The sequence below is a fragment of the Rattus norvegicus genome, chromosome 11 (genome assembly GCF_036323735.1).
Source record: "Rattus norvegicus strain BN/NHsdMcwi chromosome 11, GRCr8, whole genome shotgun sequence".
Lineage (NCBI taxonomy): Eukaryota > Metazoa > Chordata > Mammalia > Rodentia > Muridae > Rattus > Rattus norvegicus.
This window is the reverse complement of record NC_086029.1, coordinates 49,229,165-49,251,382: the sequence shown is the minus strand read 5'-3', so window position 1 is coordinate 49,251,382 and position 22,218 is coordinate 49,229,165. Positions and strand designations below refer to the sequence as shown.

At 42.7% G+C, this 22,218-nt stretch overlaps 1 protein-coding gene across 1 annotated transcript in view; it reads right to left on the bottom strand.

Annotated features, from left to right (window-relative positions):
• Pcp4 (Purkinje cell protein 4) overlaps positions 1 to 22,198 on the bottom strand; it is a 102,002-nt gene extending 79,804 nt beyond the window's left edge. Inside the window, exon 1 of the mRNA XM_039088042.1 lies at positions 22,175 to 22,198. Within this exon, the coding sequence (XP_038943970.1) occupies positions 22,175 to 22,183 (9 nt within the window). The 5' untranslated portion in view covers positions 22,184 to 22,198. The remainder of the gene's footprint in view (positions 1 to 22,174) is intronic.
• Positions 22,199 to 22,218: the final 20 nt, after the last annotated feature.

Sequence of the window (22,218 nt, the reverse complement as noted above, 5' to 3'; positions counted from 1 at the left end):
TTCTAAGAAAGCTAATTATTTTTTAAATATTTTGATTTTATTACACCCAAGAAATCTGACAAGGGAAGTAAACGATCTTGCTAAATATGTAAGTCTGTATTCAAATGCCACAGTTACACCAAGACTTAATGCAGGACACTTGATCCTTAAAGGTGTTTAATCTTTCATTTAGAATAATCTTTTGGCTACATCTCTTTACATGTTTCGAGGCTGTTGACTGGTTTTGTTTGTTGTCACAGATTCTTTGAGAGTTCTACATAGTTGTTTTGTAGACTACTCTGTAGTGTGGGGTCCCCTATGAAGGTCTTACTAGTAAACTCGGCATAGGCACCATGTGCCCTCATTTTGTGCCAGGGACAAAGCACAGAGTCCTGAATATTTGATGCTTAGCTCATCCCTGTGCTTCAGAGCAGGCAGCCCACGATGTCAGAGTCTCCGATGACCACTGTGCAGACCGATGGCCCCACTGTCCATCACCAGACCTCTCCACAGACACAGGAAGCTTTATGTTGTAATTAATAAGCAACTTGGGCAGGGGAGGAATGCTCTAAAACCATGTACCCCAGTGATTTTGCACCCCTTAAGTTTCACCCGCCTTAGTTGTGGCAGTCCCCATAATGACCATCAAGTTCCACCACCTTCCGTCTGACTCCATCTTCGCTTTCCCTGCGTTCTGTTTTCTTATTGCTGTAAGCATTTGTAGAGGGGAAAATCTGTCTCTAGCTGAGGTCATGAAGGAACATCCATGTAGAAAACAGCATTTGGAGATGGGAAATGAGTACCCCAAAGCTGAATTTGATGTTTTATATTAAGAAACATACCCTAGACTTTCGGTTTCTAGCTGGTGCCCAAACTTCGCTGATCCCAGCCCACAGCTCCCTGGTCCCAAACCCCGTGGGAGAGACAGCTCATTGCCCAGACGTGTGGGCAATCCTGGGACTTCAGGGCAGACGAGACTGCCACTTCTGCCCACCTTTGTCCACATCCCTAGCCCAAGAGGAAACTGTATAGGGCCTCTGGGCACAGGAAGATAGGGGCAATCAAGCTGTAGGAGCCCTGCAGTCCAGACTGCACCCAGATCTGGACGGACCCAGTCAAACAGCTCCCTGCACCTAAATCCCATGGGAGGGAGAGCTAGACCTTCAGAGGGGCAGACATGCCTGGGAAACCAGAAGAGACTACTCTCTGCCCACATTTCTGACTCTGGAGGAAAATACCTAGTGCCATCTGGGCCCCCTGTGTACAGGGACCCAGAAGTAGGGGCAGGCCCTTCTGGTTGCTGCCCTCATGGAGAGCTGAAACCCAGCCCCAAGGAGGGACTTTCAGTCCTGAGACTAGAGGTAAGACCAACTTTTCTGCTCCAAGTAACCTGCCTGGTGGGCTCAGGACACATGCCCACAGGAACAGCTGAAAGCCAGTGGAAAAGAGCAACTACATGCCTGAAAGGAGAACAGTCTGTTCCCATAACTGGCTGAAAGAAAACAGGAAAAGAGGTCTACAGCACTCCTGACACACAGGCCTATAGGACAGTCAAGCCACTGTCAGAAATAGCAGAACAAAGTAACACTAGAGATAATCTGATGGCGAGAGGCAAGCGCAGGAACGTAAGGTGTAAACACAAATCAAGACTACGTGTCATCATCAGAGCCCAATTCTCCCACCAAACCAAACACTGAATATCCAAACACAACAGAAAAGCAAGATCTAGGTATAAAATCACATTTGATCATGATGATGGGGGACTTCAAGAAAGACATAAAGAACTCCCTTAGAGAAATGCAGGAAAATACAAGTAAACAAGTAGAAGCCCTTAGAGAGGAAACACAGAAATCCCTGAAAGAATTACAGGAAAACACAATCAAACAGGTGAAGGAATTGAAAATGGAAATAGAATCAATAAAGAAAGCACAAAGGGAGACAACCCTGGATATAGAAAACCAAAGGAAGAGACAAGGAGCCATAGATACAAGCATCACCAACAGAATACAAGAGATAGAAGAGAGAATCTCAGGAAGATTCCATAGAAATCATCGACACAACTGTCAAAGATTAATGTAAAATGGAAAAAGCTACTGGCCCAAAACATACAGGAAATCCAGGACACAATGAGGAGATCAAACCTAAGGATAATAGGTATAGAAGAGAGTGAAGACTACCAACTCAAAGGACCAGTAAATATCTGCAACAAAATCATAGAAAAAAACTTCCCTAACATAAAGAAAGAAATGCTCATAAACATACCAGAAGCCTACAGAACTCCAAATAGATTGAACCAGAAATGAAACTCCTCCTGTCACATAATAGTCAAAACACCAAATGCACAAAACAAAGAATATTAAAAGCAGTAAGGGAAAAAGGTCACGTAACATATAAAGGCAGACCTATCAGTATCACACCAGACTTCTCGCCAGAGACTATGAAAGCCAGGAGATCCTGGAAAGATGTCATGCAGACCCTAAGAGAACACAAATGCCAGCCCAGGTTACTGTATCCTGCAAAACTCTCAATTAACATAGATGGAGAAACCAAGATATTCCATGACAAAACCAACTTTATACAATAGCTTTCTACAAATCCAGCCCTATAAAGGATAATAAATGGTAAAGCCCAACAAAAGGAGGCAACCTACACCCTAGAAAAAGCAAGAAACTAATAGTTTTGCAACAAAACAAAGAGAAGCCAAGCACATGAACATAATCTCACCTCCAAACACGAATATAACAGGAAGCAACAATCACTATTCCTTAATATCTCTCAACATCAATGGACTCAATTCCCCAATAAAAAGACACAGATTAACAAACTGGATATGGAATGGACCCAGCATTTTGCTGCCTACAGGAAACATACCTCAGAGACAAAGACAGACACTATCTCAGAGTAAAAGGCTGGAAAATAACTTTCCAAGCAAATGGTCTGAAGAAGCAAGCTGGAGTAGCCATTCTTATATCGAATAAAATCGATTTTCAACCAAAAGTCATCAAAAACCATAAGGAAGGACACTTCATATTCATCAAAGGAAAAATACACCAAGATGAACTCTCAATCCTAAATATCTATGCTCCAAATACAAGGGCACCTACATACATAAAAGAAACCTTACTAAAGCTCAAAGCACACATTGCACCTCACACAATAATAGGAGATTTCAACACACCATTCTCATCAATGGACAGATCATGGAAACAGAAAATAAACAGAGACATAGACTAACAGAAGTCATGAACCTAATGGACTTAACAGATATTTGTAGAATATTCTATCCTAAAACAAAAGGATATACCATCTTCTCACCACCTCCTGGGTACTTTCTCCAAAATTGACCATATAATCGGTCACAAAACAGGCCTCAACCGTTACAGAAAGACAGAAATCTCATGCATCCTATCAGACCACCACGGGCTAAAGCTGGTCTTCAATAACAATAAGGGAAGAACACCCACATATACATGGAAGTTGAACAATGCTCTACTCAATATAACCTGGTCAAGGAAGAAATAAAGAAAGAAATTAAAGACTTCTTAGAATTTAATGAAAATGAAGGTACAGCATACCCAAACTTATGGGACACAATGAAATCTGTGCAAAGAGGAAAACTCATAGCTCTGAGTGTCTGTAGAAAGAAACAGGAGAGAGCATATGTCAACAGCTTGACAGCACACCTAAAAGCTCTAGAACAAAAAGAAGCAAATACACCCAGGAGGAGTAGAAGGCAGGAAAAAAAAAATCAAACTCAGAGCTGAAATCAACCAAGTAGAAACAAAAAGGACTATACAATGAATCAACAGAACCAAAAGCTGGTTCTTTGAGAAAATCAACAAGATAGATAAACCCTTAGCCAGACTAACCAGAGGACACAGAGAGTGTGTCCAAATTAACAAAATCAGAAATGAAAAGGGAGACATAACAACACAATCAGAGGAAATTCATAAATCATCAAATCCTACTACAAAAGCCTATATTCAACAAAACTTGAAAATCTGGAGCAAATAGACAATTTCCTAGACAGATACCAGGTACCAAAGTTAAATAAGGAACAGATAAACCATTTAAACAACCCCATAACTCCTAACCAAATAGAAGCAGTCATTAAAGGTCTCCCAACCAATAAGAGCCCAGGTCCAGACGGGTTTAGTGCAGAATTCTATCAGACCTTCATAGAAGACCTCATACCAGTACTATCCAAACTATTCCACAAAATTGAAACAGATGGAGCACTACTGAATTCCTTCTATGAAGCCACAATTACTCTTATACCTAAACCACACAAAGACCCAACAAAGAAAGAGAACTTCAGACCAATTTACCTTATGAATATCGACGCAAAAATACTCAATAAAATTCTTGCAAACTGAATCCAAGAACACATCAAAACAATGATCCAACGTGATCAAGTAGACTTCATCCCAGGGATGCAGGGATGGTTTAATAAATGGAAAACCATCAACATAATCCACTATGTAAACAAACTGAAAGATAAAAACCACATGATCATTTCATTAGATATTGAGAAAACATTTGACAAAATTCAACACCCCTTCATGATAAAAGTCCTGGAAAAAACAGGAATTCAAGGCCCATACCTAAACATAGTAAAAGCCATATACAGCAAACCAGTAGCTAACATTAAACTAAATGGAGAGAAACTTGAAGCAATCCCACTAAAATCAGGGACTAGACAAGGCTGCCCACTCTCTCCCTACTTATTCAATATAGTTCTCAAAGTCCTAGCCAGAGCAATCAGACAACAAAGAGATCAAAGGGATACAGATTGGAAAGGAAGAAGTCAAAATATCACTATTTGCAGATGATATGATAGTATATTTAAGTGATCCCAAAAGTTCCACCAGACAACTACTAAACCTGATAAACACCTTCAGCAAAGTGGCTGGGTAAAAAATTAACTCAAATAAATCAGTAGCCTTCCTCTACACAAAAGAGAAACAAGCTGAGGAAGAAATTAGAGAAACACCCCCCTTCATAATAGTCCCAAATAATATAAAATACTTTAACCAAGCAAGTGAAAGATCTGTATGATAAGAACTTCAAGCCTCTGAAGAAAGAAATTGAAGAAGACCTCAGAAGATGGAAAGATCTCCCATGTTCATGGATTGGCAGGATTAATATAGTAAAAATGGCCATTTTACCAAAAGCGATCTACAGATTCAATGCAATCCCCATCAAAATACCAATCCAATTCTTCAGAGAGTTAGACAGAACAATTTGCAAATTCATCTGGAATAACAAAAAAACCCAGGATAGCTAAAACTATCTTCAACAATAAAAGGACTTCCGGGGGAATCACTATCCCTGAACTCAAGCAGTATTACAGAGCAATAGTGATAAAAACTGCATGGTATTGGTACAGAACAGGCAGATAGACCAGTGGAATAGAATTGAAGACTCAGAAATAAACCCACACACCAATGGGCACTTGATTTTTGACAAAGGAGCCAAAACCATCCAATGGAAAAAAGATAGCATTTTCAGCAAATGGTGCTGGTTCAACTGGAAGTCAGCATGTAGAAGAATGCAGATCGATCCATGCTTATCACCCTGTACAAAGCTTAAGTCCAAGTGGATCAAGAACCTCCATGTCAAATCAGATACACTCAAACTAATAGAAGAAAAAGTGGGGAAGAATCTCGAACACATGGGCACTGGAGAAAATTTCCTGAACAAAACACCAATGGCTTATGCTCTAAGATCAAGAATTGACAAATGGGATCTCATAAAACTACAAAGCTTCTGTAAGGCAAAGGACACTGTTGTCAGGACAAAATGGCAACCAACAGATTGGAAAAAGATCTTTACCAATCCTACAACTATCAAAAACAATGACTTTATGAAATTCATAGGCAAATGGATGGAACTGGAAAATATCATCCTGAGTGAGGTAACCTAATCACAGAAAAACACACATGGTATGCACTCATTGATAAATGGATATTAGCCCAAATTACCCTAGATGCACAGAACACCTGAAACTCAAGAAGGATGACCAAAATGCAGATGCTTCACTCCTTCTTTAAAAGGGAAACAAGAATACCCTTAGGAAGGGATAAGGTGGGAAAGTTTAAAACAGAGGCTGAAGCAATGTCCATTCAGAACCTGCCCCACATGTGGCCCATACATATACAGCCACCAAACTAGATAAGATGGATGAAGCAAAGAAGTGCAGGCTGACAGGAACCAGATGTAGATCTCTCCTGAGAGACACAGCCAGAACACAGCAAATACAGAGGCAAATGCCAGCAGCAAACCACTGAACTGAGAACAGGACCCCTGTTGAAGGAATCAGAGAAAGGACTGAAAGAGCTTGAAGGGGCTCAAGACCCTATATGTACAACAATGCCAAGCAACCAGAGCTTCCAGGGACTAAGCCACTACCTAAAGACTATACATGGACTGACCCTGGACTCTGACCCCATAGGTAGCATTGAATATCCTAGTAAGATCACCAGTGGAAGGGGAAGCCCTGGGTCCTGCCAAGACTCAACCCCCGGTGAATGGGATTGTTGTGGGAAGGGTGGTAATGGGGGGAGGATGGGGAGGGGAACACAAATATAGAAGGGGAGGAGGAGGGGTTAGGGGGATGTTGGCATGGAAACCAGGAAAGGAATAACATTTGAAATGTAAATAAGAAATACCCAATTTAATAAAGATGGAAAAAAAAACATATCTTAAAAACCTACCACAGAGGACCAGACCTGGGGGTGCTTAGGCATGGGTCTCTCTTCACACTCCAAATTTCTGTGGCTGGATGTGAGGTGCAGTAGGGAGCAAGTAAAATTAGAATTACAGCCATGAGCCAACACATTGTTGGTTTTAGGTTAGCTCTGGCCTTTGACCTTGGAGGGGGAGCACTCAATCAGGCTATGGTAACCTCCCACTCTCGATACGGTGATGCCCATAAGGCATCCCAGGTTTCTCAGATACACAAGCAAATCCCAGAGCCTCAGTAATGCTTACAAGTTGGAGGAGAATAAGTGTTTTATAATAAAACAACCAGAAATGTGATTAGAATTCAAGTTACAAACAAAATGTTAAATTAAAACATTCAATTTCATTCAATTTTTGTATGCTTGGCCCACAATTCCATTGTACAGTACTCACATAGCACTCCAGGAACACCCACCGTCTGTTACAAAGACAACCTTGAGAAGAACTTTGGAGAAATGCCACCCAGATTAACAATCGGAGGGGTTGGCCTTGAAGGTCAATATCTGGGAAGAAACAAAGGCCATGGGCTTTCTTCACAGGACACAGGGGCCAGAGGATGGTGACTGGATATTGACTTCTGTATAATCTTGATTTAGGTATAAGCTGTCCCCAAAGGCTCGAGGGTTGAAGGGTTAGTCCCCAGAGCAACAGGCTTCAAAGGTGGCATTTTAGGGAAATGACCGGGTTCCTAATGGCTCTCATCTCATCAGTGGACCTGTCTTGGTTATATTGTGTAGGATCTGGGAAGAGGATGGAAATTAGCAAGTGGGACCTAATTCAGAGGAGTTAGACCCTTAGCCCTGGAGAAGTCTAACTCATCACTGATATCTCTCTCTCTCTCTCTCTCTCTCTCTCTCTCTCTCTCTCTCTCTCTCTCTCCTCTTTCCTTCTTTCTCTCCCCTCCATCCTTCTCTCCCCCTCTCTCCTCTTCCCTTTCTCCCCCTCCCTCTCCCTCTTCCCTCTCCTTCCCCTCTCTCCCCCTTTCTCATTCTCCCCCCTTTCCCCTTCTCTCTTCCTCCCCTCCCTTTCTCTCCCCCACACCCTTCCCTCTTTCTTCACTCCCTTCTTCCCCTTCTCCCTCCCTCCCTCCCTGCCCTCTCTCTCTCCCTTTCTCCTCCTTAGCAGCACCCAGAAGGTAAGCAGATTACTTCCACCTTACCCTTACACGGGGTTCTGCCCACCACTGACCTAAACACAATCAGTGACCATAAACTGAAACCTCTGGAAACATAAGACAACATAAACCTTTTCTTGTTTAAGTTGTTTTCCCCAGTATCTTATCCTAGCAACACAAAGCTGACTTTTAACTAGCTTTCTTTTTTTTTTATTTTTTATTAACTTGAGTATTTCTTATATACATTTCGAGTGTTATTCCCTTTCCCGGTTTCCGGGCAAACATCCCCCTCCCCCCTCCCCTTCCTTATGGGTGTTCCCCTCCCAACCCTCCCCCCACTGCCGCCCTCCCCCCATAGACTAGTTCACTGGGGGTTCAGTCTTAGCAGGACCCAGGGCTTCCCCTTCCACTGGTGCTCTTACTAGGATATTCATTGCTACCTAACTAGCTTTCTATTGCTATAACAACACACTGACCAAAAGCAATTGTGGGAGAAGGCATTTCATCTTCGTACTTCAAATAATCCCCCAGCACTGAGGGGAGTCAAGGCAGAAACCCAAAAGGAGAACTGAAGCTGAGACCACCGAGGAAGGCTGCTTGCTGGCTTTCTTTCCATGGTCTACTGGCTTGCTTTTTATAGTCTAGTACTGCCTGGCTAGGGCTGGTCCCGCCCACCCACAGTGGGTCCTCCTACATCAATCACTAATCAAGAAAATACCTACAGGCTGTCTGGTAAAAGCATTTTCCCAACTGAGGTTTCTTCTTCCCACATGACTCTAATTTGTGTCAAATAGGAAAAAAGACAGAACAAAACAAAACAAAAAACCTAACCATCACAATTGACCCCTTGTCAACTTGAAACACAAACACATCACTATTAAACCATGACTTATTTCTTGTTTACCCCCAAGACGCCACTCACATTAATGTTACAACATAAAACATAGTAAATTTGAAAATCCCATACTTTAAAAAATTCAAACACTTTAAAAGCTCAGTCTCTTTAAAACATCCAGCATCTCTTTAAAAAAAAAAAAAAAACAAGTGCAAAGCCTCTCGACTTTGAGCTCCAGTAAAATTATAAATAAGTTACATATTTCTTATTTTAATGAGGAAGAATCAGAACGCAGTGACAATCAGACTGAAACAAAACCAAAGCCCAATGTTACAAATAGCTTAGTATTTGATAATGTGGTACTTACTCAAAATCCTCTGAGTGCAAAGGGTTTTGGACAACCCCACCTCTCTGGTTCTGCCATTCACAGCAAACATACTTCATCTCACAGGCTCTAGCCCACAACTGTAGTCCTTGGTGATCATCCCTCTTCCAGGAACCTCCAGGTCATCACTGAGACCGAGGCTTCTTTGCCTCATCAGTATCCTCTCCTGGCCTGTCCGAGGGTGTCAGAACACTGACCAGGAAGAGATTCATGTCAGGAGAATTGAGTGCTTGTCCTCAGCTTCTTCAAAACTCGGAATTGTTCTTGGAATGTGTTTTTGTGCTCCTCCCAGGTGTGGTGGACAGGAATGAGTTTACTTCAGAGGCTCTAAATAAAGTTGGCTATTGCATGAGACTTTAGTCCTCCTCATTCAGCAATCACCACTTCCTCTAGAGCAGCAAGACCCAGGGAGACTCTAACCCTACCACACAGTGTCAAGCGTCAGCTGCCTTTCATGACCCTTTCATGCCTTCAAAACAAGTACCACCTGGGAGACTCTTACACATGACCAAATCTTGCTGCCAGCTCTAGATACAGCCATGGCCTCCGTGGACTACAGATTCTCTGTGCTGACCCTGAGAAAATAGCCCCAGAAGATCTCACAACAATAATCTTCTTAATCACTGCTAATTTCTCAGCCCTGGCTGACCAGCATTGGTTGTCCCATTAAACTTTAAACAAACTTCTCGCTTATCAGCTGACTCTCAAACACCATCTGACAAGAAACAACATTCTCAATTTGAAATATAAAATGAATGACCCTGAGAGAGTCTTCCAGAAACTCTGAAACTTCCTTCACAATCTTCACAAACCAGGCCTCTACTGTCTGTAGTATTCCTTACCTTCCGAGCTCTAACAGAACAACCCAGTTGAGCTTAGAGCAAGAAAGGATTTTACAGCCCATCATTCCAAATAGTTCAAGAATTCTCTGCAAAACAACATGGACAGATGTGTCACAGAATAGTCCACTATCTGGTACCAATTTTTATCCTAGTTTTTTTTTTCTCTATTTGTGTGATAATACACTGACCAAAGGCAACTTTGGGAGGAAACTGTTTCAACTTACAACTCCCAAGTAACATTCCATTGTTAAGTGATGTCAGGGCAAGAACCAAAGACAAGAATCTGAAAGCAGGAATGGAGACAATGGTCATGGAGGTCACTGCTTATGGCTTGCTCCGCCCCCTTTCTTATACCACTTGTGACTACCTACCTAAGGGTGGTACCACCCATAGTGGGATGGGCCCAGAGACATCAATCATTAATCAAGAAAATGCTTCCAATCTTGCCTACAGGCAGTCTAATGGAAACATTTTCTCAGTTGAGGTTCCCTCTTTCCCACCAAAAAAAGTAAACAGTATGCTGACTAACACAAATCAACATGATAGCCACATGAGGAGGGAATTGCAGTGAATCACTACTGTTCTGCTTCCTGTGAGAAGATCCTTACTAACAGAAGGCTCAGTTACCATTTCTACACAGATCCAAAGTGCATGAGGGACTGCATTAGCCAGGAAAGGATAGATGATAGGTAGGTAGACAGGCAGATAGATAGATGGATAGATAGATGATTAGATAGGTGATTGATAGGTAGATGATACATAGGTGATTGATAGATAAATTGATAGGTGATTGATTGATAGATGATAGATAGATAGATGAAAGATAGATGGATGGATAGATGGATAGGTGATAGTAGGTAGATGATAAATAGATAAATGATTGATAGGTAGATAGATAGGTGATTGATACATGATAAGTAAATAGGTGATTGATTGAGGTGCTAGATAGGTGATAATAGATAGATATGATAGGTATAGATAATAGATAGATAGGTGATTGACAGATGATTGATTGATAGAAGATAGTTGGATAAATTGCTAAATGATAGACAATTGATTGGATTGATTGATAGATAATTAGATAAGTGATTGATTGATTGATGGAAGATAGATGATTGATAGATACATGATAGATGATTGATAGATGATAGATAGATAGATAAAATGATTGATTTATTGATTGATAGGTGATTGATATGTAATCGATTGATAGAAGATAGATGATAGATAGAGAGACAGATGATAGGTAGGAAGATATTGATTGGATTGATAGATAAATAGGTGATTGATATGTGATTGATTGATAGAAGATAGATGATAGATAGATAGACAGACAGACAGATAGACAGATGATAGATATGGATGATAGGGCTGACAGGCAAGCAGACTTGAAGGAAGACAGCTTCCTTTTAAGGCTAATTTTTGTGTCCTTACTTTAGAATTTAAATTCTCTGTGAAAGAGAATACATGCTCAAGAGCCACAATGCAATGTGTTAACATAAGAACTTCAAAGTTTTATCAGGATTTGGACCTTGGTCCATCATTTCATGAAGCAGGAAAAAGAAATTAAAGGTCTGGAAAGAATATAATAAAGTTACTGTTTATGGTATTTATAAGAATCAAAGCTCCAAGGACTAAGCTGAGTCATTTATAAACCTGGACTTGAGACAGAAAGCACACAAATCTTGTAAGCACACATTTTTATAAAACACAAACTGCGATCATTTTTAGAACTACCAAGAAATGGACTCCTTTGGGTCTGATCATTGGTTTTAATTCTAGGGATCTCTTAAATACCGTGTTTATTGACTCTTTAGGACTAACGCCCCAGTAACAAAAAATGTAAGGATGTTTGAAAGTGTAGTCCAGGACATCATAAGTCTGTGTCATGTCAGCCATGGCTCTCAGGAAGAAAAGAACCAATGGGTGAATCTATGCTACAATAGGGAATTCCTTAGATGGATTCGCACAGTAAGGCTCAATGGCTGTCTGCACACTGGTAGCTGCTCAGCAGTTCCAACTGGACCTGAAGGCCTGCAGGATTCCTGGGGAGTTGCTGGTCTTGCATCCACACTGGAAATCCAAAGAAACTGCAGCCTGCTCTCAGACTGCAAGTTGGAGGTGGGAAGAAAGGAGGGAGCCAGTTGAGCTGTGCTGCCCTCTGCCTGGGGCTCATACCTAACCCAGACCTTCCCCATCTGGAACATGGATCTTCTACAACCAGCTCCTGCTCACTGAGCTCTGGAAACTTACCCATCCTTGACACATTGGCGAAGTCTTCCGTGTTGCCAGAGAATGCTCTCCCAAGCAGCTGCCCTTCTTCCCACTGGTCCACTTCCTTCTATGAGAGTTCCTCCTCACTGTCAGTTCCCGCTCCTACCTTGTAGCTGCTGAGAGCAAGTGTGCTGCAGAGGGCTGAGGTAAGTAAGGCCCCATGAGAGGGGGTAACCAACCACAAACCACTCCACTTCCTCCCACGAGCAGACAGAAGAGGAAGCACCAGGCTAATAAGGTGTGTCTTTCAGAGGTGTCCAGAGAGCTACAAGGAACTGATGAATCCCCAGCCTTGCTGAGCCAAGGTCTCCAGGGAGCAAAGTGGTGAATGGGGGGCCCTGTGTCCCTGTGACTCTTACAGAGGACACCTCAGAGTTAGTCTTTCCCAGGCAGCAGGAGAAAGGGTCTATCTGACCTCACTCCTGGTGTGGATCCTGTGACATCATAACCCTAGTCCATGGTGTCTGGAAGATAACTATTTGAAGACTACCCTGTCCAGGCCCTGTGTACTGATGCCCATCAAGTAGAGGCACCATGAACCTTCAGGCAGAACCATGGAGCTTGATAGGAACACCCAGAGCTAAAGACACAGGGACAGGCTGGTGGAGAGTAGGCACTGATACACAGACCTACAGCTCTGAGTCATACACTATCTGGACCTCCAGAGACACGGTGGCTGTTAGACCCAGCAGAGATGGAAGGATCCTCTTGGGGGAGGGCTTCCAAACATCTGGCTGGAGATGGAGGATCCAGATGTGACTGGAGCTGGATGGGAAAATTCCCAGAGACATGTGCAGTGGTCAGCTATGTCTGCCTCTTCCTGCTCAGATGATCCACACCTCTCCTTACACCTCCATCTCCAATAAATTTTCTTCCAGACTTATGTGGAGAACTGTATGTCTGAGTGATATGTGTGTCTGTCTGTGCATGGGTGCCTGTGTGCTATGTACATGTGTATGTGTGAAGTGAGCAGGTATGCACACGCAACCTATGTGCATGGGCATGTACAATTATGTCTGTGTAGTGTATGCATATATGTGTATATGTGTGGCTGTACATACCTATGTGTGATTATGTATTATATATATGTTTGTGTGGTATGTATATACGTGTCTGTGGTATGTGCATGTAGAATATACATGTGTAGTATGCATGTGTGTCCAGCATGTGCCTTTTCTATTAATGTTACCACATGACTCTCTGAGTGCTCAAGACTTAAAGGGGCTGGCCCAGTAGATGTCATGCTAGGTAAGCAATGTGTTTAAGGGAACAATGTTGGTGTGGGATGCTGGTCCCGATGGGGCTAGCCTCCCCACAATAGTCAGGCTTATAAGAGCTGTTCTCGGGTGAGAGAGAGACCCAACCGCCTGGTCAGGTGGGCACTCCTGAGGCTGCAGAGCGGAAGAGACCACCAACTCTGCTCACCCCTGCCCACATCCCTGGCCCAAGAGGAAACTGTATAAGGCCTCTGGGCTCCCGTGGGGGAGGGCCCAGGAGCGGCAGGACCCCTGCCTGAGACACCGCCGGAACCTGAAAGAAACAGACCGGATAAACAGTTCTCTGCACCCAAATCCCGTGGGAGGGAGAGCTAACTAAACCTTCAGAGAGGCAGACAAGCCTGGGAAACCAGAAGAGACTGCTCCCTGCACACACATCTCGGACGCCAGAGGAAAAAGCCAAAGACCATCTGGAACCCTGGTGCACTGAAGCTCCCGGAAGGGGCGGCACAGGTCTTCCTGGTTGCTGCCGCTGCAGAGAGCCTGTGGGCAGCACCCCACGAGCGAACTTGAGCCTCAGGACCACAGGTAAGACCAAATTTTCTGCTGCAAGAAAGCTGCCTGGTGAACTCAAGACACAGGCCCACAGGAACAGCTGAAGACCTGTAGAGAGGAAAAACTACACGCCCGAAAGCAGAACACTCTGTCCCCATAACTGACTGAAAGAGAGGAAAACAGGTCTACAGCACTCCTGACACACAGGCTTATAGGACAGTCTAGCCACTGTCAGAAATAGCAGAACAAAGTAACACTAGAGATAATCTGATGGCGAGAGGCAAGCGCAGGAACCCAAGCAACAGAAACCAAGACTACATGGCACCATCGGAGCCCAATTCTCCCATCAAAACAAACATGGAATATCCAAACACACCAGAAAAGCAAGATCTATTTTCAAAATCATATTTGATCATGATGCTGGAGGACTTCAAGAAAGACATGAAGAACTCCCTTAGAGAACAAGTAGAAGCCTACAGAGAGGAATCGCAAAAATGCCTAAAAGAATCGCAAAAATCCCTGAAAGAATTCCAGGAAAACATAAATAAACAAGTAGAAGCCCATAGAGAGGAGACACAAAAATCCCTGAAAGAATTCCAGGAAAACATAAATAAACAAGTAGAAGCCCATAGAGAGGAGACACAAAAATCCCTGAAAGAATTCCAGGAAAACACAATCAAACAGTAGAAGGAATTAAAAATGGAAATAGAAGCAATCAAGAAAGAACACATGGAAACAACCCTGGATATAGAAAACCAAAAGAAGAGACAAGGAGCTGTAGATACAAGCTTCACCAACAGAATACAAGAGATGGAAGAGAGAATCTCAGGAGCAGAAGATTCCATAGAAATCATTGACTCAACTGTCAAAGATAATGTAAAGCAGAAAAAGCTACTGGTCCAAAACATACAGGAAATCCAGGACTCAATGAGAAGATCAAACCTAAGGATAATAGGTATAGAAGAGAGTGAAGACTCCCAGCTCAAAGGACCAGTAAATATCTTCAACAAAATCATAGAAGAAAACTTCCCTAACCTAAAAAAAGAGATACCCATAGGCATACAAGAAGCCTACAGAACACCAAATAGATTGGACCAGAAAAGAAACACCTCCCGTCACATAATTGTCAAAACACCAAACGCACAAAATAAAGAAAGAATATTAAAAGCAGTAAGGAAAAAAGGTCAACTAACATATAAAGGGAGACCTATCAGAATCACACCAGACTTCTCGCCAGAAACTATGAAGGCCAGAAGATCCTGGACTGATGTCATACAGACCCTAAGAGAACACAAATGCCAGCCCAGGTTACTGTATCCAGCAAAACTCTCAATTAACATTGATGGAGAAACCAAGATATTCCATGACAAAACCAAATTTACACAATATCTTTCTACAAATCCAGCACTACAAAGGATAATAAATGGTAAAGCCCAACATAAGGAGGCAAGCTATACCCTAGAAGAAGCAAGAAACTAATCGTCTTGGCAACAAAACAAAGAGAATGAAAGCACACAAACATAACCTCACATCCAAATATGAATATAAAGGGAAGCAATAATCACTATTCCTTAATATCTCTCAATATCAATGGCCTCAACTCCCCAATAAAAAGACATAGATTAACAAACTGGATACGCAACGAGGACCCTGCATTCTGCTGCCTACAGGAAACACACCTCAGAGACAAAGACAGACACTACCTCAGAGTGAAAGGCTGGAAAACAACTTTCCAAGCAAATGGTCAGAAGAAGCAAGCTGGAGTAGCCATTCTAATATCAAATAAAATCAATTTCCAACTAAAAGTCATCAAAAAAGATAAGGAAGGACACTTCATATTCATCAAAGGAAAAATCCACCAAGATGAACTCTCAATCCTAAATATCTATGCCCCAAATACAAGGGCACCTACATACGTAAAAGAAACCTTACTAAAGCTCAAAACACACATTGCACCTCACACAATAATAGTGGGAGATTTCAACACACCACTCTCATCAATGGACAGATCATGGAAACAGAAATTAAACAGTGATGTAGACAGACTAAGAGAAGTCATGAGCCAAATGGACTTAACGGATATTTATAGAACATTCTATCCTAAAGCAAAAGGATATACCTTCTTCTCAGCTCCTCATGGTACTTTCTCCAAAATTGACCATATAATTGGTCAAAAAACGGGCCTCAACAGGTACAGAAAGATAGAAATAATCCCATGCGTGCTATCAGACCACCACGGCCTAAAACTGGTCTTCAATAACAATAAGGGAAGAATGCCCACATATACGTGGAAATTGAACAATGCTCTACTCAATGATAACCTGGTCAAGGAAGAAATAAAGAAAGAAATTAAAAACTTTTTAGAATTTAATGAAAATGAAGATACAACATACCCAAACTTATGGGACACAATGAAAGCTGTGCTAAGAGGAAAACTCATAGCGCTGAGTGCCTGCAGAAAGAAACAGGAAAGAGCATATGTCAGCAGCTTGACAGCACACCTAAAAGCTCTAGAACAAAAAGAAGCAAATACACCCAGGAGGAGTAGAAGGCAGGAAATAATCAAACTCAGAGCTGAAATCAACCAAGTAGAAACAAAAAGGACCATAGAAAGAATCAACAGAACCAAAAGTTGGTTCTTTGAGAAAATCAACAAGATAGATAAACCCTTAGCCAGACTAACGAGAAGACACAGAGAGTGCGTCCAAATTAACAAAATCAGAAATGAAAAGGGAGACATAACTACAGATTCAGAGGAAATTCAAAAAATCATCAGATCTTACTATAAAAACCTATATTCAACAAAATTTGAAAATCTTCAGGAAATGGACAATTTCCTAGACAGATACCAGGTATCGAAGTTAAATCAGGAACAGATAAACCAGTTAAACAACCCCATAACTCCTAAGGAAATAGAAGCAGTCATTAAAGGTCTCCCAACCAAAAAGAGCCCAGGTCCAGACGGGTTTAGTGCAGAATTCTATCAAACCTTCATAGAAGACCTCATACCAATATTATCCAAACTATTCCACAAAATTGAAACAGATGGAGCACTACCGAATTCCTTCTACGAAGCCACAATTACTCTTATACCTAAACCACACAAAGACACAACAAAGAAAGAGAACTTCAGACCAATTTCCCTTATGAATATCGACGCAAAAATACTCAATAAAATTCTGGCAAACCGAATTCAAGAGCACATCAAAACAATCATCCACCATGATCAAGTAGGCTTCATCCCAGGCATGCAAGGATGGTTTAATATACGGAAAACCATCAACGTGATCCATTATATAAACAAACTGAAAGAACAAAACCACATGATCATTTCATTAGATGCTGAGAAAGCATTTGACAAAATTCAACACCCTTTCATGATAAAAGTCCTGGAAAGAATAGGAATTCAAGGCCCATACCTAAACATAGTAAAAGCCATATACAGCAAACCAGTTGCTAACATTAAACTAAATGGAGAGAAACTTGAAGCAATCCCGCTAAAATCAGGGACTAGACAAGGCTGCCCACTCTCTCCCTACTTATTCAATATAGTTCTCAAAGTCCTAGCCAGAGCAATCAGACAACAAAAGGAGATCAAGGGGATACAGATCGGAAAAGAAGAGGTCAAAATATCACTATTTGCAGATGACATGATAGTATATTTAAGTGATCCCAAAAGTTCCACCAGAGAACTACTAAAGCTGATAAACAACTTCAGCAAAGTGGCTGGGTATAAAATTAACTCAAATAAATCAGTTGCCTTCCTCTGTACAAAAGAGAAACAAGCCGAGAAAGAAATTAGGGAAACGACACCCTTCATAATAGACCCAAATAATATAAAGTACCTCGGTGTGACTTTAACCAAGCAAGTAAAAGATCTGTACAATAAGAACTTCAAGACACTGAGGAAAGAAATTGAAGAAGACCTCAGAAGATGGAAAGATCTCCCATGCTCATGGATTGGCAGGATTAATATAGTAAAAATGGCCATTTTACCAAAAGCAATCTACAGATTCAATGCAATCCCCATCAAAATACCAATCCAATTCTTCAAAGAGTTAGACAGAACAATTTGCAAATTCATCTGGAATAACAAAAAACCCAGGATAGCTAAAGCTATCCTCAACAATAAAAGGACTTCAGGGGGAATCACTATCCCTGAACTCAAGCAGTATTACAGAGCAATAGTGATAAAAACTGCATGGTATTGGTACAGAGACAGACAGATAGACCAATGGAATAGAATTGAAGACCCAGAAATGAACCCACACACCTATGGTCACTTGATTTTTGACAAAGGAGCCAAAACCATCCAATGGAAAAAAGATAGCATTTTCAGCAAATGGTGCTGGTTTAACTGGAGGTCAACATGTAGAAGAATGCAGATCGATCCATGCTTATCACCCTGTACAAAGCTTAAGTCCAAGTGGATCAAGGACCTCCACATCAAACCAGACACACTCAAACTAATAGAAGAAAAACTAGGGAAGCATCTGGAACACATAGGCACTGGAAAAAATTTCCTGAACAAAACACCAATGGCTTATGCTCTAAGATCAAGAATCGACAAATGGGATCTCATAAAACTGCAAAGCTTCTGTAAGGCAAAGGACACTGTGGTTAGGACAAAACGGCAACCAACAGATTGGGAAAAGATCTTTACCAATCCTACAACAGATAGAGGCCTTATATCCAAAATATACAAAGAACTCAAGAAGTTAGACCGCAGGGAAACAAATAACCCTATTAAAAAATGGGGTTCAGAGCTAAACAAAGAATTCACAGCTGAGGAATGCCGAATGGCTGAGAAACACCTAAAGAAATGTTCAACATCTTTAGTCATAAGGGAAATGCAAATCAAAACAACCCTGAGATTTCACCTCACACCAGTGAGAATGGCTAAGATCAAAAACTCAGGTGACAGCAGATGCTGGCGAGGATGTGGAGAAAGAGGAACACTCCTCCATTGTTGGTGGGATTGCAGACTGATAAAACCATTCTGGAAATCAGTCTGGAGGTTCCTCAGAAAATTGGACATTGAACTGCCTGAGGATCCAGCTATACCTCTCTTGGGCATATACCCAAAAGATGCCTCAACATATAAAAGAGACACGTGCTCCACTATGTTCATCGCAGCCTTATTTATAATAGCCAGAAGCTGGAAAGAACCCAGATGCCCTTCAACAGAGGAATGGATACAGAAAATGTGGTACATCTACACAATGGAATATTACTCAGCTATCAAAAACAACGAGTTTATGAAATTCGTAGGCAAATGGTTGGAACTGGAAAATATCATCCTGAGTGAGCTAACCCAATCACAGAAAGACATACATGGTATGCACTCATTGATAAGTGGCTATTAGCCCAAATGCTTGAATTGCCCTAGATCCCTAGAACAAACGAAACTCAAGACGGATGATCAAAATGTGAATGCTTCACTCCTTCTTTAAATGAGGAAAAAGAATACCCTTGGCAGGGAACGGAGAGGCAAAGATTAAAACAGAGACTGAAGGAACACCCATTCAGAGCCTGCCCCACATGTGGCCCATACATATACAGCCACCCAATTAGACAAGATGGATGAAGCAAAGAAGTGCAGACCGACAGGAGCCGGATGTAGATCGCTCCTGAGAGACACAGCCAGAATACAGCAAATACAGAGGCGAATGCCAGCAGCAAACCACTGAACTGAGAATAGGTCCCCTGTTGAAGGAATCAGAGAAAGAACTGGAAGAGCTTGAAGGGGCTCGAGACCCCAAAAGTACAACAATGCCAAGCAACCAGAGCTTCCAGGGACTAAGCCACTACCTAAAGACTATACATGGACTGACCCTGGACTCTGACCCCATAGGTAGCAATGAATATCCTAGTAAGAGCACCAGTGGAAGGGGAAGCCCTGGGTCCTGCTAAGACTGAACCCCCAGTGAACTAGTCTATGGGGGGAGGGCGGCAATGGGGGAAGGGTTGGGAGGGGAACACCCATAAGGAAGGGGAGGGGGGAGGGGGATGTTTGCCCGGAAACCGGGAAAGGGAATAACACTCGAAATGTATATAAGAAATACTCAAGTTAATAAAAAAAAAAAAAAAGAGCTGTTCTCAAGGCCTCTGACAGGCAAGAGGGAAGCTGAAATCATGCTTCTGGTTCCCAGGCCCATCTGTGATCTTCTAAGATCTGAACACAGTAGCCTGCCCCCACCCCATCATCACCCAGAGACTGGCTCATCCCTACTGTAGGGCTGGGTCCCTACACTGCTGTCCTTTCAGAAGTGGGAAGACATCATACATGGCCTCTGCCTCTGATAACACCTGAGGCAGCAGCCATGACAGGAGGGGACTGGAATGAACTGTGAGGGAAATACGGAAGCCATAGCACCACCCACCTCTCTGCAACAGGGACTCCACACTTGTGACCTAGAGACCTACACCAGACTGTGAACCATGAGTAGAAAGAAGAGGACAGGCCTCTAGGATGCTCAGATCTAGCCTGTGTGAGACGCAGAGCTCTCCATACTTAAATGCCGGTGTTATAAAAGCTTCTGCGATGGGGTTCTTTTGTCCAAGCCCTAAACAGGGCTCACTTTGTGCTCTAGAGTCTGAGAGTACAGTCAGCTCTAGGAGAGCAGCTGGCTTTTAAGTAGCATCCATCATGCCTGGAACATTCAGAGTGGAAACACAATGAGAGTGGGGGCGGTGCAGATGCTGAGGGGACCAACAGAGGCAGAGTCCGGTAAGAATAGTCCTTAAGAATAACTAGACGCTTCCGGTTTTGTACCAGGAGAGACTAAAAAGCACATGCTAGAGAGTGACTGAGCGAGAGCAATTCGATGATTGATAAGCAGGAGCTGTACAAATCCATGAGGTCACCGCCCCCACAGTTGCTGATGTCATGGTATACCTCTCTCCAGGAATGTATATGGCACGTACAAAAGAGCCAGTGGGTTTGGGAATCTACCGTCTCAGGCGACACGTCAGCTAGTACAGAACTGGGAGCTCCTCTAAGACTGGCAGTGGATCGAGCCAGTTAAGGGTCAGGTCTTCCAAGGCCCCACCCCTAGCTGAGAACTATTGGCAGTCGATGGCTGCAGGAGACAGGGAGGGGGAAGACTGGTGGGTTGCCCATGTTCCAGTGAATGGCAGCACAGTCGCATGCAAATGAGAAGCACTAACTGAATTTAGTGGGTTAAAAACAATAAATAATTAAAACAGCCGTGAAGAATGCTTGCTGCTCATCTAGCAACCCCAGTTCAGTCCCCAGGGCACACATGACATCCCCAGGGAATCCAACATCCACTTCTGGCTTCTTCCAGTACCCGCACACATGTAGCACATATACGTAAATACATACACATAAATTTAAAAGTAAATATTAAAATATGGCAGGAGGGAGGTGTGGCGGACGCGCCAGGAACGGGAGGCAGATATGATTAAGTTACACTGCATATATGTATGAAGTTCCTAATAAAAATGTTATCTTTAAAAGATGGTGCTATATACACGGAAGTAGAAAACAAGGAAACGCAGACAGGATTACTGGAGAGACTGAGAAAGCCAGTGATGTAGTATTTTGTCCCCTGCCGAAGCTCTGGGGTCCCAGAACCTGGAGTCCAGTAGCCTGGAGTCCATCTGCCTTCGGTTCTTTTGTGACTGAGTAAAGGCAGAAGCAACTCCATCTTGGCACTAGGCACAGTTTAACTGTTGGGTGAGCGTTGATCATCACAAGACCTTGTTTTTGTTTTCTATAAGACAAGGGTGGCTGTGGGATCCCACGCTCCCTCCAAGCTCCCCTAGGGCTATCCAGTCTTCCCTGCTCACTTCCCTGTGACATCCTTGCATGGGTACCTCACCCAGGGAGCCTCTGGCTTCTCTGGGGCCTGGTGGAGGATTCTGCAACTAGGGAAAGTTTACAACAGGAAGTCACCCGCCATTTCTAGTTAGTCTCAGCCCTCTGCTCTGTGGCTAAGCTGCCCTCACTGGTGTCTGTTTCTTCCCTTCCATCATGCAAGCACCGCTCTTCATGGCAGCATGTGAAGTGGATGGGCTCTGTTTTCCCTCTCAGGGCCTCCCTCAGGTCTCATAACCCAGGTGTTCAGAGCTTGATTTCTCTGGAAGTAGGAAGTCGTCGTTCAATGCTATGACTGGTGCCAGGAGAGGGGACCCAGGTCCTGGACAGGATCTCTACAAAAGGAAAATTGCCAAAGCCCAGAGCAGAGGCTATGGTAACATTACCTTCACCATTTCCTGAGAATGTGCCGGCTTGTACCATCTCTTCC